The 27,898-nt window shown below is 38.4% G+C and overlaps 1 protein-coding gene across 3 annotated transcripts in view; it reads left to right on the top strand.

Annotated features, from left to right (window-relative positions):
• LOC112156404 (pyruvate carboxylase, mitochondrial) overlaps positions 1-27,898 on the top strand; it is a 299,032-nt gene that overhangs the window by 261,856 nt on the left and 9,278 nt on the right. For all 3 annotated transcript variants that reach the window (XM_024288666.2, XM_024288667.2, XM_024288668.2), the window contains exons 20-24: positions 3,792-3,949; positions 4,444-4,530; positions 17,369-17,548; positions 21,175-21,349; positions 22,645-22,718. In XM_024288666.2, coding sequence (XP_024144434.1) covers positions 3,792-3,949; positions 4,444-4,530; positions 17,369-17,548; positions 21,175-21,349; positions 22,645-22,718 — 674 coding nt within the window. The remainder of the gene's footprint in view (positions 1-3,791; positions 3,950-4,443; positions 4,531-17,368; positions 17,549-21,174; positions 21,350-22,644; positions 22,719-27,898) is intronic.

The raw sequence follows: 27,898 nt of genomic DNA, 5'->3' as shown, positions 1-27,898 counted from the left end.
CCATTTAATCATTTTTTGTGGGGAATATAATACCTGCTTACCGACAACCAACTGGGCTCTGTGGCTGTTAGATAATTAAATAATTACGGGTTTATTCAAATCGAAACTTTCAAGGCATAATAGCCAACTTCAATTAATTAACAAAACATTATTGTTTTTTTCCTTAAAAGCTTAGGACCTCCACCCTACATAGCTTTAGCCTGCTCTGAAGTTTGCTCTGCCCATCATTTCCAAAGTTAGGAGGCACAAAATACATTTTGTTAGACTCATTTATGGGTCCACTTACCTGCCAATCAATAAGCCACGCCTTTAAACCTCCACAAACCTGAACTACAATAAATGGACTGATAAACACCAGCACTACACTGGTGTAATTAAGAGGAAACAGTCATATACAGTGTTCCCTCATTTATCGCAGTAGTTACTTTCTATAAATAACCAAAAACAAGTGAAATATGTGACGTAGAATTATAGATGTTTTAGGACTGTAAAACCCCACAATTTAGGCTAAACACTTTTCTCAAATCGAAATGACGATTTTGACCTTTTTCTCATTTAATCTCCCAAAGTTCAAACTTTCATAAAAACAAAATGTGAACTGGAATTCAATGTAGCAAAGGACCAGTGTACATTGAAAAGATCCCTATATGTTACATTTTTTCGTTGAAGGGTTTGATTTTTTTTTTTTTTTTTCACATGGGGGTCAATAGGGAATTGTTCCCGTCTGCAACCTGCCTCTAGTGGTTTATTGATGGAACTGCAGCATTTTATCTTTTCTGGTTTGTATCAAATTCTGAAGTTGATACAAGTGAATGATAACTGGACTGAATGACCTCTCCCACTTCCAAACAGGAAGTACCTGCTGGTTCCAAGAAGCCAAACTCTATTTTGACTCCTTTTGAGATATAAACATAAATTACTCAGTCATTGTATTTATCAGAAACCGTTCTTACTCTGCTACCTTTCAAGTTCTTGCTAATCCATATTTTTTTCTGTAGTGAGTTATTCAAGGTAGAAACTGACCAATCAGATGCTTCAATCAAAGTACGTGTTACCTTTGAAACGCTTAATTGACAGTGGTAGGGGTCCGGCTGTCCAAGCTAATATTTCTGATTGGCAGAAATGGTGTAAACTTTACCTCAGACCAACTCGGTCCAATCCCTGCTCACCGACAACGTCCGAAAAGCAAAAAATTGTGACTTCATTTGGTTTGAGCCGGAAGTAAGACACTTTCTATGGATGACGTCAGTCCAGTTCTCATATACAGTCAATGTTCTGCACCAAACAGTTCTGGAGTAAAAGCACCTTGTAAGTAATTGGCACCAGACTTTGCTGGTTTCCGGTGCCAAAGGTTTTGAGCTTTTACGCAGTGACGGTCAGAGCAGACGTACTCGAGAGCCTTTTTCTTTGAAATCACCTGAAAAACACTACACTCTTTTTAAACAGCACTGAAAAGCATTTCTATGCTCCTTTCTCTTTGATGTAATTTCACTTCTATAGCTGTGATAAAAGCATTTTCTTAAGTCGTGCGCCAACAGAGCTATAGTTTGCTTTAATGCTGTAGCGGCATGACCTTCAGTGTGTCTCTACACCACAGCTGCAAAGTAAAAACCGAATCTTCCTTTTAACACTTACCTACCCCAAAAATCGTTTTGCCTTATCTAATTTTAAATGGCTGATTGGCCAGACAGACACCGTGGTGTCTTATCAATTTTTTCCAGTGCAGCAACTATTTTGTTATCAAGCACAGGATAGCAGTAAACAAGAGTGCCTGGTGGTGTTAGTCCCTGTGGGTGTCCTTAAGACTGAATGGCTTCTTTGTAGCCTTGTTGTCTCTGCAGAAATATTTAACAATCATGCTGAAAAATCCATCATGGAGGGGGAGACGTTCCTCTAAGAGTCTATAAAGCCACACAGCAACAGAGCTGTTTGGAACGTGCTTCGACTGTGACGAGTGACTCCTGCTCCAAGAGGGGAACCTCGTCCGCAGGTTTAACCCGCAGCTAAAGTCAAGACTTCAGGAGTGACGAAGCAGAAAGACTCTTTTTATTTCATCTCAGACAGGAGACAATTCTGCTTTTGGAGTTTTTATGTCAAGAAAATGAAACAAGCATAAGCTCACTGCTCAAGTGGAAGGGATTTTTTCCTAAAACTAAGCTGCTTGATGTTTTTTTGCTGTTATTTGTTTTTACATTACAACCCAACCTGCATACAAACTTCTACTCTCCTCCTGATCACCTTGTGGCGCCTCGCTGCTTGTAGGTCGCTCCATCTGCCCATCTCCACACTGTTGTTTAGCTCTCACTTGGATACTTTCATTCCATCCTGACCTCAGTCTGTTTACATCTTTCTTTCACTCCCACACTCCCTTCTTCTCCCATCTCTGCTTCAAACCGGTAATCAGTGCTGTGCAGTGTCTCCCTCGCGCTTCACATGCAACCTCTGCTTTCTTCTTCACTTGATGACAACACAATTAGCAACAATTTCCACGGATAATCCACTTTTTTTGCCCCTCCCTTTTCTTTCACATCATCTTATCCCTTAAAATAGTGCAAACTGCAGTGCACTTCTTGTTCCATCAGTCATTTAACATGCTCGTTTACTCGGTGAGCGCTCATTTCTGGGCATTTCCGATGCATATTCAGGCACTGCGGCTGAATGATGATGCACTATAAAAGCAGCTGTAGTGTGTTTTTTGTCCACGTTTGCTGCCTTTCCTCATGCATCATGCATGGATTTAATTGATGCTCAACAATGCGGTCGATTAGGGTGAAGCAACAAAACAGAAATGCACACAAAGACGTTGGTTTTATAGAGGCAGATAAAGCTGTCAGAGGCAGGTGAAGATGCACTGTCAGCCTCTCCACTGTCATGTCTTTAAATAGTTCAGGTTTAATCATGCAAGCATCAAAAATGTGTAATTAAAAACATCTTTAGTATCTTTGGTTGATCTTTTAAACTAAATGATATTTGATCAAAATAACCTGAAGCAATTCAAAAGACATTTATTTGCCTTTTTATTTAACAGTTGATTAAAATATTAAATTAAAATCTGTTGTTTTGCATCAAAATCTTTCAAATTTATTCCAACTTTTTATGATGATTTAAAATCAATCCTTCAATAAAGCTTTTTATTAGAATTTTTTGTTAAAATCGAGGCAATAATTATTGACTGCTTCGCCTTTATCTGCAGTTTAATATTAGTGTTTCTCCCCTGGACGATTATTTGTTCAAAATGTAGATGCCCGTGTTTTATCCTCTAAATTAAAGTTGTTCAGGTGGAGTGTGTTTAACAAAGCCCGCTTCCTGACACCGATCACGGTGTCCCTCCTCCCCCGTGTGAACTGAGCTATAATTTTACACTGGAAGCATAAATGAAAGCTATGAAGCAAATGGGCCAATTACCCACCGCCTTGGCAGACAGCTGAATTTTCGCCGCAGCTACATGCACATTAATTTCACATTAATTTTGCAGGAGCCTTCTTTCTCTGCCAAGAAAAGTTGGTGCGCTCAACCACTTTGGAGACTTTTTCCAGTCTGAAACATGCTTTTAACTCCAGAAGCAGTTTTTTGCCTCTCATCACTGGTTAAAAACATTGTATTTTGTGTTTTCGTGAATCCCTTAAAGTGAAGTGAATTGTAACAGTTGAGTTGGATGTCGTCTACTTCTATAACTTCACAGATTTTTGGGATAGGGAGGCAACTGTATTTTGTTTACTGGACACTTCAAATATTTTTCAGGGGTAAATTCAAGTCTGTGATTGTAAGTGTGAGGCAATGTTGTTCTGCAGGTATCGCTCTGGAGAAGGTGTTTGACTACAGCGAATACTGGGAGGTGACCAGAGGCCTGTACGCTCCCTTTGACTGCACCGCCACCATGAAATCTGGCAACGCTGACGTCTACGAGAACGAGATCCCCGGAGGACAATACACCAACCTCCACTTCCAGGTACTGGCTGCTGTCGGGCTGGATTTGATTTAATTAGCTTTTAAAATCCAATTCCGTTCCACAAAATGGTCATTTTCAGCCTCTTAAGAGCAGAGGGATACTTGCTGATCTGTGAATCTCTCAATATTAGCTCAGTGTTTTATAAGATATTTGCAGCTTTGTTGACTGTAGAGTCTGAAGATGCGAAAAATATGTTCTCTCTGGTAGATTTAGAGTCTATCTGGAGTGGTCACGGGCTGCTCTGAAAAGTCTCAGGGATCATTTTCCAAGTGCCAATCCAAACGATAAATCGGAAAAGGACAATTTTTATACCAGCGAGTATTGAGCTGAAATATGTTACAAATTAGAGTTAACAGAAAATACAAGAGTGAATTTAAAAGCTTTGGATCCCCACCATGCCCATTATAGACCAGTATTTTGGCCAGAATTCTTTGCCTTTCCCTGATGGGGACTCATAAAAGAAGTGTATTTACTGCTCACTCCTTTTATTGCAGGCTCACAGTATGGGGCTGGGAAATAAGTTCAAGGAGGTGAAGAAGGCTTATGTTGAAGCTAACAAACTACTGGGAGACCTCATTAAGGTGAGACTACAATTATTTTGAATTTCCGCCCAGAACGCTGCAAATTTTTGTTGACTTTTAATAGCAAAAGTTGATGATGCTGTTGAATCTGCAGGTTCTACACTTTTTCCTTTGACTATAATTCATTTTAAATTAAAATATACCACCTAAGAGCCTGGACAAGGTGTACTGCTTTATATTTATTAAGTAAAAAGTTTCAGCGGGGGGATTCTGATACTGTAGTGATGTTCAGATCTACGATGGTTGTAAAGCAGTGCTCTGGTGTTTTTTGAGATCCCCCTGTTGGCAGAACATTGACTTCATCTGCTAACTTCCCCTCTTTCTTGGCTCGGCTGAGCCCACTAATCCTACATTAAGTCCGCCCCCTCCTCCTCCTGCTCTGTGCTGCTGAAACTCCACACTTTGTTTGACCTGGCCTGCCGTTCTCAGCCTCTGTGGGGAGTTTGTCTAGTTGCACACCTTCTTTGCAGCTTTACCTCATCTTTAGTCGGACTTGAACATGGCAAACAGAGGGCCTTTTATCAGGTTATCTTCTGCTTCTCTGTGTCTGTTGTCTGGAGCTGCCACTGGGGGTTCATGTCTTACTCTCTAACGCCGGAGCTGTCGCTACTTTGACGAGCGAAGTGATTACGCGATCGATATGAATCAGCTGATTCTGTCGCAGGGAAAAGCTGCTCTTTAGAAAAAGATCGACTCTGATTGTGTAAACACTTCACTACTGTATATTGTTTCATGTCAGTGCAAGGCTGCTTTTCCTTGTTTTAGAATCCACTGGAATTACAATAATTGTTTAAACTGTTGAAGACTAAAGGTAGTTAAAAACAATGCCTACACTGATGCTAAAAACTCATTCCAACTTGATTATCTATTTTCAAAGGAGAAACCCTCGTGCTTTCGTATGGGGTCCAGATGACCCCACTTTGAATGAGGATAGCACAAGGGTTAAGATGGACTCATACCATGGTCCAAGTGAATACTCAATTCTGATTGGCTGCTGGGTGTGGATGCACTATATATGTCTATGATGCACACATAAAGAAACTATGGGCAACAACAAAGTACAAAAAAGTTGCTTTTATACTTATTTCTTTTGTAAATGAACATGGTACAAGTCAGATAATGCCTGACGAAGTCTGCATTATCAGAAATTAACGCACGCCATGGAAGTCTGATAGTCCAATGGGAAGCGGAATACAGTTGACTCACGAAGTGTAATTAATTTATGTAAATAAATATTAACATGTTAATTATTTATAATAAATTGAATTAAAGTAAGAAGTGAAATCCGACATCTTGATATCTTTCTTCTGGTACGTTCACAACATGTGATGCACATTCAAGAATAAGCTGAATACAGGTTCTTGAAACCATTTTTAGCTTACACTGGACTGTTGCTACTATAAGCACTTCTTAAAATCACAATTCCCACTGTGGTGTGTCTTTAAAAGTTTAAACAGGTAGGTGAGTAGTTGTGAAAAGAGACTGTTACAAATGTTTTCGACAAGTTTCCTAAAACAGCTAGAATGTGCCTCCTCGTTTCTCATTAAACTTCATTGTTTCCTGTGTTTTCATTAGTTATCGTCTCACCTCAATCATTTATTCTTTTTTTCTCTGCTGTGCTCACACTTGAATTGCTGTTATTTCTATTCTTTCTTCACAGCTTTACACATCTCTTCCTCAGCTGTCTTCCTCATTTCTTCCCTGTTGTACGCTTGGTCCTATGGATTCCTCATTCTGACACCTTCTAGAATGTCTCCTTTTGTTTATTATTCCTCCTGTGTCTTCCTCTCAGTTTTCCATTTCTGGTCCACTCGCCCAATTTTCTGTCCCCCCATTTCTGTTTCCCTCATCAACTCTCACCCCAACCTCCCCAGCCCTTTTCCTATGTTCTCTATCAATTCAATTAAGACTCAGCAGGCTTCAGTGCACAAGCCAATGTTGGCTCAATGTGCCTGCGGGTCCTGCTATGCTCTCTGTTGTGTGCTGCTACCCTGACAATGGCTGCGTCTCTCACACTGTCAGCTTGTCGATAATTGGAAGGGAGACTGCTCGGCAGATCCAGACACAAAGGGGACACGCCGCGCCGCTGTATGCTGAAGATCCAATGTATATTCTCCCCGTCATGATCTATTAAACACACACTCTTAAAGTGTGGAGACTGCAGCGAGGAACACTGGTCAATTGGTGCACCTTCACGACTGTAACTTTCTCATTAAGAGGGTTTTTTTTTTCCCCTTGAAGTTCAACACTTGATGATCAGAGATTCCTCGGAAGTGATATCTCATTTTGGGAAGTTTATTTTTTTCATGAAATTGACATAATCTCTTAATTCTGACCGGAAAAAAAGTTGGTCTTTTTCTTTAAAAAATGATGTCCAAGAAGCTAACACACATCTGAGTGGGGAAAATTTGCTCTCTGCAGTGAGCGGCGCTTGGGAACTATTTCCGGATTGTTTAACCCTTTAACAACTGAATTGTAGCTTCCGTGTTGAATCTTTGAACTACTGTAAGTCCTCAACCGTTGATGCAATTAATGTAATTCCAGCGGATTCTGAAGTGTGTTAATATCTAATTGTTAAGGTAATTAGGTATTTTGCCGTCGCCGGCAACAGCTTAGGTGTTAAAGGGGTTGTTCCCCCTCCTATCCCCCTTAAACCTATTTGAGCCTAAATATATTTCCAGTTATTTAATAGAACATTCATAAATGTTTTTTCCGTTAAAGATTATACTAAATTGAGTCAAACTAGTAAGATATGACATGAGGAGTTTAATGCTGAGTGTTAAACATAGAGACTTTTGAGTTTAATTTTTACTACAGTGCTTCCCCGCTTATTCACGCTTCTTTATTCGCGGTTTCACGTGTTCGCAGATTTTTTTTAAGTCATTTGATTCTTCAGGTTCGTTGCAAAAACTCAGACAACTCAAGACACTTGTATAAAAATGTTTTGTCCAAAGGAGGTGCTGCTGTACTGAGGTGCATCTCCGCTCACGAATGTGCTGAAGAAGATGATCTGTATTCGTGGATTCAGCGTATTCGCAGATGTCTCCGGCCCCCAACCCCAGCAAATAAGGGGGGAATAGTGTATTTTTGACTCAGTTGTGAATTTGAATTCTCAAGGTGGATGCTAGGGCACCGAGAAAATCAATCCTCTATCATAAAATACAAAAATGTGAACATTTAAAATGGTTTAAAACATTGACTTTATATTCTTGATACAGTTTTACTTTGTGATGTGAATAAGACTATCAACGTGGACTAGTTAAAGGTGAGGGGACTTAAAATATCTATCCATTGATCTAATTTTTAAAACTAAAAACAAACAAAAAAAATACAAATAAAAAAACATAATTTTTAGCTGTATGAGTTTTTTATTTTATCTTCTTTGAGAAAAAGTTTTCAGGTCTGTTCTTGCAGCAGTCATGAAGTTTGCATGAAGATTATCAGGGACTGTGGGTGTTTGACAGGCTAGAAAAGAGACGGATATGGAAATGTGAGAGATCTGTTCGTGTCCGTGGGGCATTTATTGATCAAAGAAGCAGAAGTCGAGCTTAAAGTCCAACATTCATTTAGGGTTTTTAATGTATGTAATCTTGAAATATAGATAAGCTGCAGCAGAGCTGATGCTATCGAGATGTCTTGAGGGTTTTTTCTCATTCTGAGCATGAAATTTGATAAATTTTCTGAGGGAAAAGGTTTATTATTGTGCTACAGACTTTATGCACTAAATGTTATTCATACTATTTTCTTCTTTTACAGTAAAAATAGGGGTATAGTCATATATTGTTGAAAAATTGTCTAAGACATTGGCCTAGGACCTGTTTAAGGCCAAACAAGTTTCCCTTAACTTTTGAGGGTAAAGTTTATCTTCATCCTCTGTTAAATAGCTGCAGCTCGTTAAATACTTGATTGTATGTAGGAATAAAAATGTGACATAAATTAAACAACTAAACCTATAACTATAAAAGTGGAAGCTAAAAAACTGAACAGCAGCTTCAGCCGCATCCAACTTTTAGGTGCAATGGATTAATGCAACTAAAAATGGAATTTTCTGAATATAATAAACTTGAATCCACCGTTGGTGCAACTTTTTTAGCAGCATCCTCATAATATTAGACAGACATTTACTGAATAGTCTGCATTATTATTATGGATGTCTGAGAACAAAAGTCACAATAAATCAATTTTTGGATTAAAGACTCCTGGTTTTGTTAAATGCAGATTTATTTTGAAATCAAAAGCTCTTCTGTTTCTTCACTGGCTCTGTTGTCCAAAAAGAAACTTTCAAATGCATTCGTTTTTTTGTTAATTATGCCTGAGTGTTTCCATTTAGCGATCGGTGCAGCCGTTTGAAGAAAGTAGCAGAAAGATTTTTGACGTGTGCCGAGAATGAGTCATGTGGTGGGCTGAATCCAGTAGTTTTCCAAATAAAAACATCTTTTTAGAATCAGATTATAACTCAAATGTAAAGACATGGGTTGTGTTTTGCTTTTTTTTTTCTCCTCTGCAGCTCAGTACCAACTGTCCCACAAACCTGTACTGAATTTGTGACCATTGGTGTAAAACGAACCAGTGGAGTTGTGAGAATGGATAGGAAAAAAGTTTTTTGTAACCAACTGTTAAGCTACATTTACATTGGAAATACATCAGTTTGCAATAAAAAGTCTATATAAACGCATGTAAGTTTTGGGTTCAAAACTCTCACTTTCACACGTCACTTCACGAGTTTTAAGATAGTTTTCAAGCTCCAAGCTCTATGTACAAAAAAATGTAAAACAGATTAACTTTACGGAGCCCCTAAAGTGACATCAAAGTGAAAAAAAGTTTGTTTTCCTAAAATTGAAGTAAAAACTTATTTTTTTTTCTGGTTACTATCTGATGCACAACAGATAGTAACTAAATTCTAAATTAAGGTAATTTTATTCTTATTTTTTCTAAAAATTAAAGTAAAAAAAACGTTTTTTTTCTGGTTACTATCTAATTCACAACAGATATTAACTAAATTCTAAATTAAACTATTTTTCTTTTCTAAAAATGTAAGTTAAAAAAAAAAAAACTTTTTTTTTCTGGTTACTAACTGGTGTGCACCAGCTAGTAACCAGAATTTTTTTTTACTTCAATCTTTAGCTTTACTCCCAAATTAAAAGGCGTTCTCCAACCATCATCTTGAAGGAGTTCCAGTCTATTTTAATACAACTATTTATTTAAAATGATTGAATAACTGAAGACATTTGCTAAAGTGACAGAAAAGCCTGGAGGTGGTGTTTTTAGTCTTGTCACCTCAGATGCTGCAACATCCAGTGAATTTGAGGAAAGTTTCAGATTAATTGGCTTCGACTTGAAACTAATATTTTCCTTTCCTCGCTTCATCTCTTCTGTGCTTTCCATCTTTTGCTCGTTTTGCCGCTTTCCCCGAGTTTTCCCACCTTGCCAGCCGAATCTGTCACAACACGAGCTTTATTCCTGTTAGGCTTGCGTCTCTATGTCGGATCCGTCCTCACTTTCTCAAACTTTATTACAATTACAGGCACGTATTTATTCACCCTCCACTCGCTCAAAGTGCTCGCGTTCTCATAGTTGGAGCGCGGCTTGTATCGCCTGTGGGGCTGCAGGTGTCGACAGCTCTTTTCTACCTCTTTCTCTCCTCGCCTTCCTAACCTGTCCATCCCTTTATTCCTTTCTCTGACTGTCACTCCCTCCATCCCCCCGTCTCTCACCGCTCTCCCTGTCAATCCCTCCTACCTTCTCTCCTTTCGATTAGACTTCCTTCACGTATCTCTAATCTTTTTATCATTTCTCTCCTCCTCCTCCCTTTCTTCGAGCTCCTTATTATCACTCCTCTGCTGTCTCCTCCTGTCCTGACAGGTACCATTCTTCACTTTGCTGCTGCCTTGGCAGGCCCTGCATTATTGCGTGTGTGCGGCGCGCCGGTTCCCGCTCGCACACATTCACGCACTCGCTCCTCTGGATGATATAATCTTTTTGCCATTAGAGGAGGCTGGGCTTCCATAGAGTCGCGTTTTGAAGCAAATTTGAGCGAAGTACACAATGCACGACAGCAACCAGGCACACACAACACAAACTGCAAGGCTCTCACTCTGGAAAAACTCCCCTCACACGTGCCGCTGTACCAGATTTCTGCTGCCAGAGAGCGTGTGGAGTCATGCATGTCCAATTAGAGGGGGCTGTACATTAATGGAGGAAGGAGATGTGCAGACTGTGGAGGAACTGTAGTGTTGAGAGGAAAGACTGTCTGGTCTGCTGGATGTGGCAGAGCAGCCGGGTCGCGGCCTGAATATGGATCAAACGGTTAAAATTCCAAGTGGATTTTGATACTAATAAAAAGATTTTGAGTCTGTATTGTAAAATATATATATATACATATATATAAATTGTTTTATTATATCATGAAATAGTGTTCAATCTACCTTATAAAGTTTTTTGTTGCTGTGAGTGCATTCATGCTGAGATGGTTTGGTCCTTTCCCTGTCTGGACACTAAAAACTCACTCCAATCATCTTTTGATCTATTTTCAAAGCATTCCCAGTGGTCTTTTAATTACGGTACAATTACGCCATTTTTGTCAAAATCTAAAAACCCGTTAGTTTCAAGGACATAGTTTCTGCAGAGCAGCAGTAATTCTTCGTAAATTCGTCTCTGAGTTGTGGGCAGCACTGTTAACGGGGAGCAACCGCCTTCCCTGTTGCTGAGAGTTCTCTGTTTACACTATCTCCCACTACCTTACATCCCCCACCTAACATTATCAGTGAAACACAAATAACGAGCAATATTGGAGATATTTAGCCTTTCAGCTTGGAGCCAGATGCCAACTCAGACCAGGAAAACAAAGGTCTTCATGGATCTAGTCGTCTGCGAGTGGATGAATCAGAATGAAGTGGAGCAGGGAGCTTGCTCAAAATAAGGCTATAAATGTTCACAACTGCATGTTCGCTCATAAATCAAGTTTAATCATACCGCAAAATAAATCTAAGAACAATTGTTTTAGCCAGTAGGCCACGGCAAGAATTTTAAAGGAGATTCCGACTATAGCCACTTTATTTAAGCATAACAACGCAATCGACGTAACAAAGCGCAGCTAAAAAATGGAACACTGTACATTCTTCTCGTTTAGCACTGAAATCCACCTTAAAGTCTGTGGCGGACAGCAGGAAGCCATTTGATTGGACAGTTTGATTTGTCGCCGTCCAATCATAAAAACGGGATCATAATTCGAAACTGCAAAACAAAAAAAAAACCCTCTGGAAAAAAAAGTATTTCACATAATGTTTTATACAGGCATGCAGTTCCCTTTTTACACATATACAAACCTACATTTTTTGGGCAAATATATTTTGCGATATGATGAAACTTGATTTATAGGCAAACATGAAGTTGCTGTTGTGAATCTTTATGGCCTTATTTTGAGCCCATACTTTTTTCTAACTTCTTTCTTTCATTGTGAAGCCCTTTGGTACACTGAAAGGAGGAATAAAGTGCTATATAAATTAAGTTTATTCATTTATTCACACTTGTGGCCCACCTAGCATATTTCAGCTACATAAAAAAGCTTGTTTTCCGACTGCACACTTTCGTCTGCTCCAGATTCACAACAATTTGAATAAAGAAATACCCAGAAATGCAGTTTTAATCCTAACTTTTTTAACTTAAGCCTTCCATCCTCAGACAAAAGTCACAAGAACATGTTAAAAACACTATTTTCATTGAAATAGGTCTGTAAAGGAGGCTTTAGTTTGGATTAGAGGGATGTTTTTTTTTGGCTGTGGGTGACAACTCCTGACTTCAATTTTCCGTTAAACAAAATAAAATCACAACTGAAAGGATTAGATTTCCACATTTATACACGAGAAAGATTGTTTTTTGGCCATATTGACCAGCTTTTGCTGCACCCATCCCAACAAGTGTGCTAAAAAATGCTTTTGAACTTTAATAAAAGTAAAAATATCTCTTTAATGTGTAAAAATCATAAGATATTTAAAAGATCCTTGAAACCAGACTGAAAATGTAAAAAGTTAAACTCCTATTAGTCACACCTCCCAAAGGACGGACACCGAGTTGGTGAATTCATTCATTTTTCTTATCAGCAGTCAAGAAACTGTTTCGTAGAAAAACCTGATCAACTGAGGAGGCTTATCAGTGTAGTTGGATAGTAAATATAACCAGTCAAAATTCTCTTTTTTTCTGTGTCCTAGTGGAAGCAGTCTATTTGTTTTAGTTTGTCCACTTTAAGGCACAGATCTTCAACAGGACAACCTTTCTCCCAGCATCTGTTCTAAAGATGTTCATTAGGGTACCGTTTTGTGCTTATATCAACAGAAGTGGAGGATGAAAAGTCCCGAATCAGCAGTTTCCCGCCACATTTTACACTATATGCACTTTAGGAGCAGCTTACTTTCCCCGGGCTTTTTGTGGTCGTCTAATTTGTGTCTGGAATGCTTTTCTTTCTAAACTGTCTGATAAGACCACTTAAGTTTACTGCAGGATATCCAGCAGATCTTCAGGTGTTGAAGTATTTTTGTGTACCTGTTTGAGACCAAACGGGTCCTGGATAAGTGCTGGTTTTATCCCTTGTGGTTGATTGTTTTTAAATTGATGGATGCCTTTTAATACATCTGTCTGCACAATTCGTGCACGTCTAAAATATATTGGAACTTGTCTAAAAATAAATCAAATTGCTTTTGAGTTTGGGGCATTCGGGGTGACGCTGAGGGAAGATGGACGAATCAGCAAGTATCAGGGCTCTTGATGTTGCTGTGGATTAAGAGGAAAACGATTTGAGGAAAACCATCAGGAAAAAAAAAGGCCAACCAGGACCGAACAACGTGCTGCTTTCCTGTGTTTTATTTAGCCTCACTGTGAGCTTTTGTTCAGCTGCCGCACCAACTTAATGGCCTCTCCAGGGATTTTAACACCCCATTCAAACCTCTAAAGCTTTTCTGTAAACAGTCATTCTGTAAAAGAAATCTCTCATTATCTTCTATTCAAACCGAGCGCCAGGTTTTGCGACAGGAGGTGGGAACGGGAAGAACACCATTATTCCCGTCAACCAAAAGCTTTTTTTTTTTTTTTTTCAAATCTAACAAGCAAAAACCCTCAGAGGAGCGCAGGAACTCCTCAGGGGAGGCGTGCGTTCCATGTTTCGCTCGGGGCAGGCTAGGATTAAAAACAAATCTACATTTTTATAAAGAAATTATCTTTAAAATTTCTGTTTCTAGCATATCTATTAATTACTATTATTATTACTAATTCTAGTTAACATTTTGTACTGGAGTGGACTCGTTTCCCAACCTCTCAAACTCTTAAGAACCAAATGACTGTCAGATGAAAGACGGGAAACGTGAGGAACCCTGGTGAGATCTTTGATCTCGGCTAAAAACTGCAGCTCCTCATCAAACAGCAGGAATGTTGTTAAGACTCTGGGATCAGTCTGTGACCGAGGACACGCACGGAGAAATCTGTGTTGGATCTTTAAGAAAAATCACAGCCTGATTGCTGGTGTTTTGTCAGCGTCTCCTCACCTTTTACCTGCTCCTCTGTTCCAGCACACCTCATTCAATGATTTGTTTAGCCTGATGAAAATTGTTGGCCCTTTTTGAAAACAAATATAACTGATTTATATTTGTTCAAATGGCACTAATTGAATAAAAAAAGTTAAAATCCCTAGTAAATATAAATATAATAATGACCTCTACACCTTTTCAGACTATTTTTGTGTGCTATAAGGCACATTTCTTGTTTTAAAATGCATTTTATCACTTAATTTATATAAAAAATATTGAGGTAAACCTGTGGGACACCAAAGTGCACTGACAGACAGTTGTCTCAAATATACACTTGGCCAGCTACCTGAGTTTAAGAACAAAGCAGGACGATATAGGGTAAATCTGTGTAACTTACAGTAGGCGTAAAAATACTTCAGAATACACTTACCGCACAGAACAATGGTGCGTTCCAGTTTCATGGCGTCCTTTGAGGTGGTGCATGAACCACGAGGGAACTGCAAGACACACCTGATGTACCCTTAAAAAGCAGCTGCAGAAACAAACATATAGCCTGAATACGTTTTTATTCATCATTTATCTTTAAATGTTGACGTAGAAACTGGTGTGTTGTCATAGATCACCATCAAGTCTTCATGTTTGTCTTCCCTCTGGTTTTCATTTTCCTACCTGTTTGCTCCATTCTGTAAAGGTCAGGGCTTGTTGATGTCATATTCAGCTCAGATAGCAGAAACCACAGAGGAAAAACTAGCTTCTAATCAGCCCAATTCATACCAGTAGGTATGAATCTCAGATATTTATTAATGCAATCAGCTACGTTTCTAAAAAACATTAAGAGTAGCTGTTTGATTAACGCATAAGAGCCTGAAAAATCAGTGTGACAAAACAAGAACCCATCAAGGTGGGAAACTAAGTAGCTATGTTTTTTTTATGCAGAAAAAACAAATGTTTACAAAACACTTAATATTAATTGCAAGTTTTGTTTTAGCTGTTAAAAAATTAAAGGCATTCACGTTTCCACCCCGACTGGTCCTTCTGAGTCACCTTGGTCATGTGATCCATTAAAACAAACGAGCAGGCATGTAAAATGCAGACATTTTTATATATTTTTTGCCAAGTTTGTTTTTCTTGTTTTGCAATTAAAGATGCAAAGTCACAGCTGCTTGTTTGTGCGGCTCTCTCCTGTGACACAGGTCAGCCTGAAGTCAACTGAGCCCTGAAACTGAGAGGAAACAAATAAGACTGGATTAATGTTTCATAAGTTTAGTCTGCATGTGCAAATGAGTCTTTTTCTGTGGCTTAAGCGAGGCCTCAGGAACGCTGTGGAGAAAAAAGTGACCTATCTCTGTGGATCGGCGTGCTTTAACAGATTCATGAAGTCATTAGTCTCACACATAACACACCCAGAGGCTGTTTGGCTTCATATCTAGTATTTCTGCTCATGTGCTCCCTGCTGTTAGGTAAAAACCTGCAGGATTCTGAGCTGTTTATGGGTCCAAGTCCATGGGTCACGCTAATTAAATCCTTTCTTAATTTAACGGTCCAATTACCAGAGGGAGGTCAACACAGAGCCTTAAGAATTTTTTGTTTTTTTCAAGCGTTACAATACAAGAGTAATGTCTTCAATTGCATCAGTGTCCTGTTCATTTAAAAAGGCTCCACTTATCACCATTATGCTAATAGGGAGCTCTATTAGCATAATGGTATGCCATTATAAATGATGAAAGGAAGAACACGTGTGATTTTAATAGATGTTTTTGCAGCCTCTTTTCCTCTTGGTCCATCCGTTTTTACTGAGCCTTCGTGTGTGGTCGGATTCATCATAGACCGACCAACTAAAGTGAAATATTTCAAACAGACTCAGCTCCTTTCTAGATTAATTTTCCTGAATAAAACGATTCAATAAATATGACGAGTTTTATTAATTTTCACTACTTTAAGCCTCGGTCACTTGCACCGGTATGAGTGCTACAGGTTTTTGGGCGCATCTTAAGCTATGTTCACACCACCCTCGGCAACGTGCGTTCAAGTGGCCGCTCTTAATGAAAAGTCGATGCAAATTGGTGGCGAGCGGTAAGGTTCACGGCTGGTTGAGGCCCTGACATCATGAGTCAGATTTACAAACATGTGAACCCTACAGAGCAGCTGATTCAACATTTGATTGACATTTAAAGTGTGCTGTTTATAATTTAATTTCAACATTTTTATTCAGTTTACGAACTGGAGCATAGAAAAAAAGAGAAATTAATATTGACTTTTACTTATAAATGAAATCGATCCAGCACTCCCTCTGAATAAAGACATGAGTAACCTTTTTGGAGAAGTCTTCCTTTTCTTTAGACACCTGCATTTAGAAAATGATGCTAAACAATATTTAAAAATATCGGGACGAGTGCACTTGACTTGCTACCACTAACTCTGTTATTCTTTAACTGCGGTGTCACATTCTCTGAGCTCACCAGCGCCCTCTGCCTTGAGGCAGGCGTACTGTGGACTAGTGTATTACTAAAGCGCATTTTTGGTGGATAAAAAGACCAAATGAGTCACAAACTGGCACCAATGTAATCAGACAGTTGCTGAGAAATAAGTAAATTAGGTAATTAAAAATAATGCTTCTTTTATTATTATAGAAAGACAGTATTTTTATATATTTTTAAGGCTTCATGTACAAAATGCGCTTTGCAAGTTAAACCAGGTTGAACTTTAACCAATCAGGAACTTGAATTTGATAGAGATGTATGGATGGTATCCCTGTAATTCACAGAAATGCCAACCGTTAAAATTAATCATGGGAAGAAAAATGAATAATTGTGGCTTATGCTGGAATTATATGACACCAAGTAATTCTTATATATGAGAGCTGTTGAATAAAAAACCTGGAGCAAGACTCACGACATTTAACATCAAACCTCTTCCAACTGTAGGTGGCAAACGTGCGCTAGTATCAGTCCATTGTGACGATTCGCTCTCAGCATGACCATGAAACAAATTAACATGAACATTTTTGCTCTTTGACTGTTCTACGATCCAAAAATGTTGCTTTAACTACCTGTGTGCACCTTACAGGTTGACTCATTTTTTGCACATATATCCATAAGAGCAGTTATGACAAAGACAACAAGAGACCTTGAAAGCTTTATGGTGATGTTTGTAATCAAAGGCATGTCTTGAGCGAGCTCTTAACACATTGAAGAACATTGTAAACAACTTTATGATGATTCTTTGGAGTAAACATGATTCCTCTTTGATTTATGTTGCTGCAGCAAAAGAATGACAACAAACAGCTGAAGTAATCTAATTATGGATCTTTTGTCCTTTCTCAGGTGACTCCATCTTCAAAGATTGTTGGTGACCTGGCACAGTTCATGGTGCAGAACAGCTTGACCAGGCAGGAAGTGGAGGACAAAGCCGACGAGCTGTCCTTCCCCCAGTCTGTGGTGGAGTTCCTGCAGGGGCATGTTGGGATTCCGCATGGAGGCTTCCCCGAGCCCTTCCGGTCCAAGGTACTGGAGCTTGACCTGATTTTTATTTTTCTATTCCTTCTGGCTTTGTATTTTTAGCATCACTTTTTAATTACATTTTTTTTAAACTTGAGTTTAAAGAAAGCTTTTGCTTTCATTTGACCTTCAGAAAGCATGTGGTAAAGGAACAAAAGCACTGATATCCTCCAAACATCTCTGTCACACTGGTGGTTACACCTGACAGTTGAGTCTCTGACACAAAAACAATCGCTCCTCAGTTCTTTCGCTTTTTTCACATTTCTCGCCTTTCGTCATGCCTACAATGTTAAGGTGGAGGCACATCAGAGCGCAGCTTGAAGTCTTCTTCAGAGCCGCACGAACACAAGAATAAAGACAAAATGCGTCAGACTGTTCCAACAACTGTTTGACAGATGTGACGTTTTGACATCCACAAAAAGAAGAAACTAGACTTTCCTCCAGAGCTGATCCGGTGGTCTTCCACCTTCAGAGTTTACACTGTGGAACATCCTGCAGGAGAAAGCCGCTGATCTTTGCAAAGGTCACCTGTTCTGTCTCTCCCTGCAGCTTCCTGTAGTTGGATTATTCCAAATGGAACATTTCTGGAAATGTTTTAATAACCAGATCCATCCGTTTTTTTTTTTTTTTTTTTCTGTCAACTTCAACTTTATCTCATGCTGTTCACTTGGAAGTTGTGGCATTTTAAAACTGTCAATCATCTTGTTTGTGCAGTCATCTGGTTACTTTTTCTTTGTTTACCTCAGTGAAGTCGACTCCTCCTCACTGACGCCAAACTCTGAGATGATCAAATGTTTGTCACTTGGCTTGGGAGACCGACGTTGTCATTTCCCAGTTTTGATGCAAACTATCCAAAGACTCAGGAGTCTCTCCGGTTAAATAGATGTCGGGCGCTTTTTAATGGGTGAAAGATGATCACCTGATGATGCAAGAATACTTTCCAAGTATTTCCTGATATTTCAAAACTCTGGGCCGACCCTGACTCCTGCATGAAACTGTGTTAGGAATAAATACTGCACACATTACCTTCTCCCAGAGGTTCTCTCCAATCCTCCATCTGATGTTTTGCTACACATATTCAAATATCTGCAAGCTCAAAGAATTCATTCAGACCCTTTTTACAGTCAAATTTATTCTTTTATATGCACGAAATCCAAAGTTTTCTTACTTCAGCAGCATTTTTCAGATGTTGCAAAAGAATTTCAATTTAGGAAATATTAAACATTTGTTTTAATCACTTTAAAGAAGGATTAATTCAAACATTTATCATATATGTTGTGCATAGAATACATTTACCTGATGTTCACAGAAGTATAAAAACTCCCCCTGGTTTAAGAGAAGAGTAGAAACAGGAAATTGATCATTTCTTGGGATCCCCATCAGTGTTAAAATACTGAAATGATTTGATTAAAATATTAAATATTAATATTTTTTTCAATTTCCATTTTAAAACCTAATGTTTTGGTTATGAAAATGTCTCCTCTCCAAGTATCTCTGTTGCCTCCATGTGCCATCAAGCTTCTTACTTAGAAAGCAGGAAACAGAATACAAAGTTTTTTTTGCTTATGCAAACGTATCTTCCATATATAAGCTGATGGAGATCCAACCTCCCTAAATAATCCAAAAAAAAGCCCAAAAAAGTAAAATGTGAGTCTAAATACTTTAGCGCTAAAATAATAATAAATTATTTCATTTTTAATAAAATAAAAGCTTTTTTCCCCCCAAGAAGATAAGTGATATTAAAAAATATCAATTTCTGGATTGGATATTTTCAAGAAAAGAGATAACATCCAAATAACAACAAATAAAGCTTTACTATTTCTGCAAAAGTGACTGGAAAACAGCTCATCGTTTTTCTACTGTAAAAGACATCATAATGACTCGCTGCATGAACATTTAAAAAGTGATAGAAACTGAAGAAAGTTAAGGTTTTACAAGGTGTACAGAAAAATCAAGACATGAATTTGATTTTGGATCATTTAAAGTGGAGATTGATTTGATTGTGGGTTTTTTTTACCTCTAAACTGTAAAAATGTAAACAAGTTTCACCTCCGATCATCTTTTGATTTATTGTAAAGTGTTCCCACTGTATTTTTAATTATTATTATGTTGATTTTAGCCAAAATCAATAAACCTGCGTCGTTTTCTAGGACATAGTTTCGGCAGAGCGGCAGTAGCTCATTAGAAATTTGCCTCTGAGTTGTGAGCGGTACAACAACCCCGCCCCATTTCCTGTCACCCATAATTGAGAGCTCTGTTTGCACACATTCCCAATAGCTTAAAGCCCTCACACCCTCAACCAACAAAAAATGGCGAGCAATTAGATACCAGCTCGGATGAGGAAATTAAAGACGTACATGAATCTATTTGTCTGCAAGTGGATGCATCAGAATGGAAAAAAAAAACTCAGAAATGAAAATAAAGCTGAATTTTCTTCCATCATTCCAAAAATGCCACGAAAACACTTTAAAAACCCAATTTTCATCGGGGCTGGTATTTAAAAAGCGAGGCGCCTCCGAGGAGGAGGTTTTAAGGAACAGGTTGACCGTCTCTAAAGGAGCTCTCCCAAAAAACAAACTGTGTGACTAATGGCTTTGCAGCAGCTCTCTTATCTGCATATTTCCATAATGCCATGCAGCTTCCTGCACTGGAAACGCAGCGTTGCATTGTAGACGTACCCTGTGTGTCCACTGTGATCATCAGACTCTTTAGGTAAATGCGACCTTCTTTAACAAGAAAAGTATGAGAAAGAAATGGAAACAATTAAAGTGGGTCACACACAAAGCAGCAGAGGTTATTCTGCATTCACACTCTTGAGCTTAAAATGTTAACAGTTACATTCTTTTAAAGTGTACATTTACTCTGTTGTAACACATTTAAGGCCTTGACCGTAGAAGTAGTATTCTTCTTCTAATGCCACTTTAGAAGATAATCTTGACTAAATAACAGTTGTAGGTGAAAAATAGTTTCTACATCATTTATTTTATGTTAACAGAAAGGCAGAAGGACACACAATTATGAATGATGTGAGAAAATTTCTCTGCCTTATATGTTGACGAATCCACAACTGAAAAACAAAAAAACATGATTTGGTGGATGAATGGGAAAAAGGTTTGTTTCATGTCAAAGTCTCTTCATTTCTGGTCTTGTTCCTCAGTGATTTCACAGCTCTTTTCTTCTGGTTATCTGCCTTGAGGGCTGCACGTCCTCCACAAGATCAGAGACTTTTCCTTCATTTCCTCCAAGAACAACTGTTAGGTTCAGTCTTTCAAACTCCACCAGCATCCCAGCTGCAGCAAGTCACATGACTTTGAAGCGACGCCACTGGATTTTCCCTGTGTGGTTATTATCACTGAGGAGGAATGGTTGCTATGAGAATTCAGAGCAAACTGGGTTTCTAGGGTGTATAGATTGACAGAAAGAGACACTTCTTCAGTTGATCATTCCCTTTAAATCTCTCACAAATGACACCACAATTCCTGAGTAAAACAAAAAAAAAAGTTCTGTCTTTGCTTTCTAGAGGACTGCTAGAAACGTTTTTTCTTAAAAGAGCAAAAAAAAAATGTTTTCGTAGAGTATAGACAAACAGTGAAGTTGCTGATCATTTTCTCTTTTTATCCTCTCCATTCCAGGTGCTGAAGTCCCTCCCCCGTATCGAAGGTCGCCCCGGTGCTTCTCTGCCGTCAATGGATTTCAAGGCTCTGGAAGCAGGACTTCGAGAGGCGCACGGTGATGACATCACCCCTGAGGATGTGATGTCAGCAGCCATGTATCCTAAAGTCTTCCAAGAGTTCAAGGAGTTTACAGGTGAGCTGGAGCACAGCTAACAAAAGGTTTACCCCATTGTCTGTACAAGAGAACTGGACTGAGTGAGTGTGACATCATCGGTAGAAAATTATTTACTTTCAGCTCCAACGAAATGAACTCAGTTCATACGCAATTTTTGAATATGTCATTCAAATGTTCGATGTAGGACCCCGTACTTTAATTGAGGCATCTTATTGGCCAGTTTATAACTTGAATAACTGGAACTACACAAAAAATATTATGAAAAAAGAAGTCTGGGATTTTGGCCTTTTTGGAGCCAGCATGTACTTCCTGTTGGGAGGGGTCTCTCAGTCCAGTTTTCATATACAGTCTATGGTTTGCCCTGGTCACATTCTGCTTTCAAGACCATTAAAGTGTGAAAATTCAACAATCAGATCCTATTTGTTTGTTAAGCAAAAATTCTGGTTTCCAGTCCGTGATCAGAATTCTTCTGGAGTCGTGTGTCCATGGAGACTTGAAGCAGGAATATTTATGTTTATAGCAGCTATGACTTTTAATTTAACGTTTATCAGCATGCAAAACATGCTAGGTGCTCCTGCTTACACCTTGTGAAGAGAAAATGTTTACAAGTAATTAACTTAATCTTATTGTTTGGACTGTGGGTATGACCAAGACAGTGTCCTTTTTATATACTTAATTTTTTTTTTTTAGTAATTAAATAAGAGGAATACATTAAATTGAGAAGAAATCAAAACGTGTTAATCATCTTTCTCTTAATCCATTTATGTGGTTTTAATTGATCACATGGATAATTTGACAAATCCAATGATCAGATTTTTGTTGTGCATGTAAACAGAATCAGCAATTTACTGTAAGGAGGTTAAAAAAGGAGAAATTGGTCATCCCATTGGAGTTTGAAGGTAGGAGTAGAGCGAGACACGACTGATGCTGGAGATCCAGAACTGAAGCTCCCAGAGGAATTCTTCCAGCAGACACTCAGCGCATGGATTAACCTGAGCTTTATTACTGCTTTGAAAAGGAAGGCAGTGGCTGCCGTAAACTGCTGTTGCCCCCGTGTGAGGGTGTTTAATTAGCGCATAGTCGTTTCTTTGCTCCTGCGGTGAAGAATGCACGCGGCCATGAACCTAATCTCTGCAGACATTTCTAATTACACTTCTGCTTTCAATTACTGTTCACAAGGAAGTTTCTGTTGATTTCACAGATCTGTGTGGTGAGTTGAGTGTTAAGCAAATCTGTCTTCAAGTTTACTATGTTTTACAAGTCGCACAGTAAACAACAAATAAGAGAAAATCGCTTTCATCTTTTTCTTTTAGCAAACTTCGGGCCTGTGGATTGTCTCAGTACCAGGCTGTTCCTGGATGGACCCAAGATCGCAGAGGAATTTGAGGTACGAAAGTTTACGGAACACAACAGTTTTATTGCTCAAGCTGCGTTCACAACGACCTCGGAAACGTGTTCAAGCGACCACTTCTAATGAAAGTCTTTGTAAACCCGTCTTCGGGCTATACGGCAAAAAACACTCATAGCAAGTTACCAAGACTGTCATGTATCAGAATAGAGCTGCAAAATAAACGTTCTGGAGCAGGATTTGAAAGATTTGATTTACTTCGCCTCGGACATGCACTAGTTAACAGTAAAAATAAAAAAAAATAAAGCCCCTCCCTGCTTGTCCAGTGTGAATGTGTATGGATATTACACTAACCTCCCATCTAGGTGGATTTTTCTGTTTTGCTGGTTGATAAAATGTCGAAAAAAATGTCTACTGCTAAGGCAATACAAAAGACTGATGAATTATAAAATGTTATTTTTACAAACCTCTGAATTTTCATCCTTTAAAAATAAGAATTTATGTTCAGTGCTGCTCAAGGCCTCAAAAGAGAGTGATGGACATTAGCTTAGAAAACCTGAAAATATTTTATCGTTTTCACTTTCAATCCACAACGAAGCAGCAGATGAGTCATTTGCCATGAAATATTTGTTTTTATGAACTGAATTTTATCATTAATTGCCAGTTGAATGGTAAATATAGTTCAGTTAAGCTGTTTCTGTGCAGCAGACTCTTGTGTAAAGTCAGCACGGGTAGATGAGCCTGTTGGTTAAAGTTTCCTTCAGAACCGGCGACACGTTTTAAAGCAGAAAGTGCATCCCAGAGCGGAGCGTTTAGAAGAATGACAGGAGAAGGCAGTGTGAGCAAAACTGCCACTGAACTCTTCAAATGCAGACGAAAGGCTGAATAACAAAAAGACTGTTGAGACAACTGACGGAAATCGTTCCCACTGATCAAACGGCTGCACCGTTTCAGCTGACATGCGTCAGGAGTCGTAATAATAAATAAAATTAAAAAAATACATTATTTCGTATTGGGTAAACAAAAAATGTATTATTCTTTATGAATGAAAAGCTTATTGGAAATAATGATTTTATTTTTAAAATCTGTGTTGCAAACATGTTTATCAAAAGTGTCTCTTTTTTTCTTAAAAATGATAGGCAATATTTTTAGTTGATATTTTACAAATTGTATAAGTCTCTGTTTGTCAAACCCATTCTGGCTACAGTGGCTTCACCTTTACCTCTGTTAGTCATGGTAATAAATAGCATGGATCACTTATTCACTGCTGCCTTAGACTCAACTGGCCTTATGGGTGAATATGGGCTCTCTGCTCGTGAAAATAGTTAAACCTGTTCAGGACAAAATATCAAAGTCCTCATAGTGCATCATTTGCTTAAGGGCAGTAGGGGACCAGTGCACACACCATGCTAACGACTTGGGTCTGTAAGGACATTGTACATCAGCATCACTTGAGTGTACCTTAATTATCCTTACAAAAACTTCACAATACATTAATCACACACAGTCGTACATTCCATTTCCCTGATATCCCTTAACTTGGCCACACAAGCCTTAAAGGAACACCAAGACACATCTGTGCTCCCTTTCTATAACCCTTCATAGGTCCAGACAACCTAGAAACCTGCTGCACCCGTATGGGTCAACCTCTGTAGGTGTGCATGTAACAAAGGCTTTAGAAGTGACATCATGATGTTTTTTTTTTTTTTTTAATTTATCAGGAGCTTATCAGAAATATATTTTTGACTGTAACAAACACCAACATTTTTGATATATACCAGGCTGCAGTGGATGCAGTTTATTTTTTCCGGAAAAAAATCCATATTTCAAAGCTTTTGTTTGATTTACCTAACAGATAATTAATGCTTGAATGAAAGTATATTAACCAGAACAGCATGGCCTTTAATTGGTGTTTTCTGTTTTACACACTATTAATAATGCATTAGTTAGAGGACTTAGTCATCTCGGCTGTATATTCATAAAATGAGTCATCGCATAAGTATAGTAGGAACGCTGACACTCCTGCCCACCGTCCTGCATGTTTTGCTGCAAATTTAAAACTCGTCGTGTTCCGCTGAGACCTGGCGGGGAACGAAAACATAAGAAGAAGGCAGCATGAAGAGCAGGGTTGAGAATAACTGCTGTAAGGGCTCAACAAGAGATTTTAAACATGATTTGACAACAGCTGTCTACTCCTGTAAAGACCCAGTGCAGGAGTCCCTGTACGTGTAAACTAAGCTTCCTTTTCTCTGGGCTGTGGCAGCTGATCCAGTCATGCATGCAGGTGGAGAGTCCATGCTGAGAACCCTCACAGATCTGCTTTTACTAAGTACGGCTCCAAGTTTCAGGTCAGACTGCAGTCAGCCCTGCTTCTAAGTTCTGGATTGCTTTAGTCAAATGATAGTCGTGTGTGGTATCTGAGGAGGGTTATGAGGGTACAGTTAATATTTTTAAAGCCTTTTGTTTGTAAGAAGTCTGCACATAAACTGAGGTTTACTTTCAGAGGTAATTGAAAAGCAGCGCTTTGAAAGAAATGAACTCGTGCAAACGCTGAAAGTGAGCTGGGCTGCTGCAGGGTCAGCTCAGTCACTCTTCTCCCTCAGCCTTTATACATCGCTACTAATTTGTTTTCATTGGTTAAATTAATTTTGTCTCGTGAAAAGCTCTTTTGTGCTCTGAAATTGAAAGGAGCCCAAGTAGAAAATGGAAATGAGTTAATTTTCCCTGAATTTAACTTTCACAGCTTTCAAAAAGCATCTTCTATCAGTATTACATTTTTTTTTTCTGTTGAGTTTCGTGAACGTATTCCAAACACACCCTGTAAAATATATAAATCCCTTTCTACCAGTGTGTCTTACTGACTTGCAGCAACCAGACAAACATGTTTAATTACTGATTAATTTAATAGTTCCAGGCTACTGTTAATTCATCCTTCCTCAGAGAAATCTAGTGTGCACCTCTGCTCTTTAGATTTAAAAGATCTGCTGCGTTGATACTTTGTCTTTACATTGACCTCCATTAACGGTTGGTTTGTTTCCACTCTCACTTTTTTAATCTTTGTACATTTATTTATATCTAACTTGCTTCATTAAACAAAATTCAATTAGTCATTCTTTTTACAAGGATTTTTATTTCCTTTCACCTCAATCTTGATGTTACAATTTTGCACCATGAGCCATAAATGAATGAATTTATGAATAAGACTTTTCTGCAGGATGTAATGCAGTTATGAATCCACGTCTTTATACAACTCTACCAAAGTGGACAGAAAGCGACACGGGGATCATTTGTTCAAGTGCACACAGTTGACATTTAACCCGTCTTAGGATTTAGTTGTTGAATGTTCTCTTTTACCAAAGGAGACATTTTGTTTGAACGATGATGACCTTCGCCTTCACCCTCGCTCACTGTTTGTCTAATCTCCAGTTCATCTCGGCTCGCTCATTTCAGATGACTTCTAGGTATTGGTCGTGTTGTCATGACGATGGGTACTCCTCTCAGATCCTCTTTGATTAGCTTTGTGAGGTGAGACATGAGATGAAAACGTCTCCGAAAAAAGTGATTCGAGGGTCTGCAGCTGATGTATGGTTTTTATTTTCTTGACCTCTCCATGGTTGATATGAATTGATTATAGTCATACAAGTGACCCAGGAAAGTCGAGTTTGCAATTTGGTTGATATTTTTACTGTATTCATGTTGTATCTACACTACACTCGGAAAGTTATTAAAATTCAGCAGTTGTGTCCAGCAGACGAAGAAACTGAACCCACACGTTTTTAAGTAAAACTGGACTTATATCCCTTTGGTTTTATCAGATCTTTCTGCAGCAGATCATTTGCTACAGAAACGGTTTTTAGGCACCTGGATAAACACTGATGCAGCTTTTTTAGTTACCCAAAGTACAATTTAAAGTGGACAAAAAATGATCTGAAGTTTCTATGTACTGTATTCTTTGGAAATAAGACGCACTGAATTTTGAGTACATCAAAACACTAGAATATGATAAGACTACACTACCCAGAATGTCTAGACGGTCCAAGAGGCAGGAGAAAGGATTGATGGGAAGTTTATTTTTTTCAAACTGTGTTCTTCATGTTTGCCTCTTTTCTCAGCAATAATCAGCTTTTCCATAGAGAGCAACACAACAAACAGGTCAAACTTTGACAATAACTCAATGTTGTTTATTTGTAACACATAAAATACAAAACAAAACTCTCCCTTTTTTGTTCGTTATACCCAAATTGCTCCAACAATCCATCAAGCCAATTAGGCTTCATAGTTTACCAAAGTCGTACTACAACATTTAGACAGATTTTTGAGCTCCATTTACCAATCAGTTCAAGGTCAATATGAACAACCGACTGTATACATAAGGTGCAATGTTGATTGAGAACATTTTTAGGTTTATTAAGTGAGGTAAATACCATAAGACACATTTTATAATGTCAGTGACATGATCGAAAAGTAAACTGTGCATTACAACATTAAAGCAGCTCTGAATTGGTTTTTATTCAGTTTCTCTTGGTGTCCGGATAATAGAATGATGTATTATAGCGTAACTTCAGCGGTGCTGCTCACTGCCTGCAGCCTTCATCGGGCACATGTGGTCCTCCCTTTCACAAGACATGTAAGGAAAAAAAAAAACTAACATCGAAAGCTCTCCTAATATCAAGAACAGTGTCAATTATTTTCACACCGACTCATGTTAGTGCATCTTAAATGTAGATAAGGTATTCAAGTATAAAAAATTTAAAAAGATTGTTTAATTTTTTTGTTGTTTAAATCATGTAGTGTTCCCCAACCCCCGGGCTGAGACCCAGTACCAGTCCATGCGACAGTTGATACATATTTTACATTTAATTTATCACTAGATTCTAAAAAGAAGTTTTATTTTGGCTACTTTGAAACCCCCAAACTAGCAGAGTTAACAAATATATATATATATATATATATATATATGGAAAGTTTCTTTTTAAAGAAAAGATCCAGTGAGGAAACAGACTTCAAAATAAAAGAGATCTGCATTTAAGAGACAAAATCCTGGAGTCTTTACCGCAAATATGGATTTATTTCAGTTGTTCCCACACACCTTAATAATAATGCTTAATATTCAGCATCCGGCTGTCTAAGGTTAGGAGGAAGCAGCTAATAAATTTGTTCAAAGGTGAATTCACATTTATGTGTATATTTAGAAATACCAGATTTAGTGACGTTTTTTT

The sequence above is a fragment of the Oryzias melastigma genome, linkage group LG18 (genome assembly GCF_002922805.2).
Source record: "Oryzias melastigma strain HK-1 linkage group LG18, ASM292280v2, whole genome shotgun sequence".
NCBI classification, from domain to species: Eukaryota; Metazoa; Chordata; class Actinopteri; order Beloniformes; family Adrianichthyidae; genus Oryzias; species Oryzias melastigma.
Note: the sequence above shows the minus strand (reverse complement) of the source record. Positions and strands in the feature narration are given on the sequence as shown.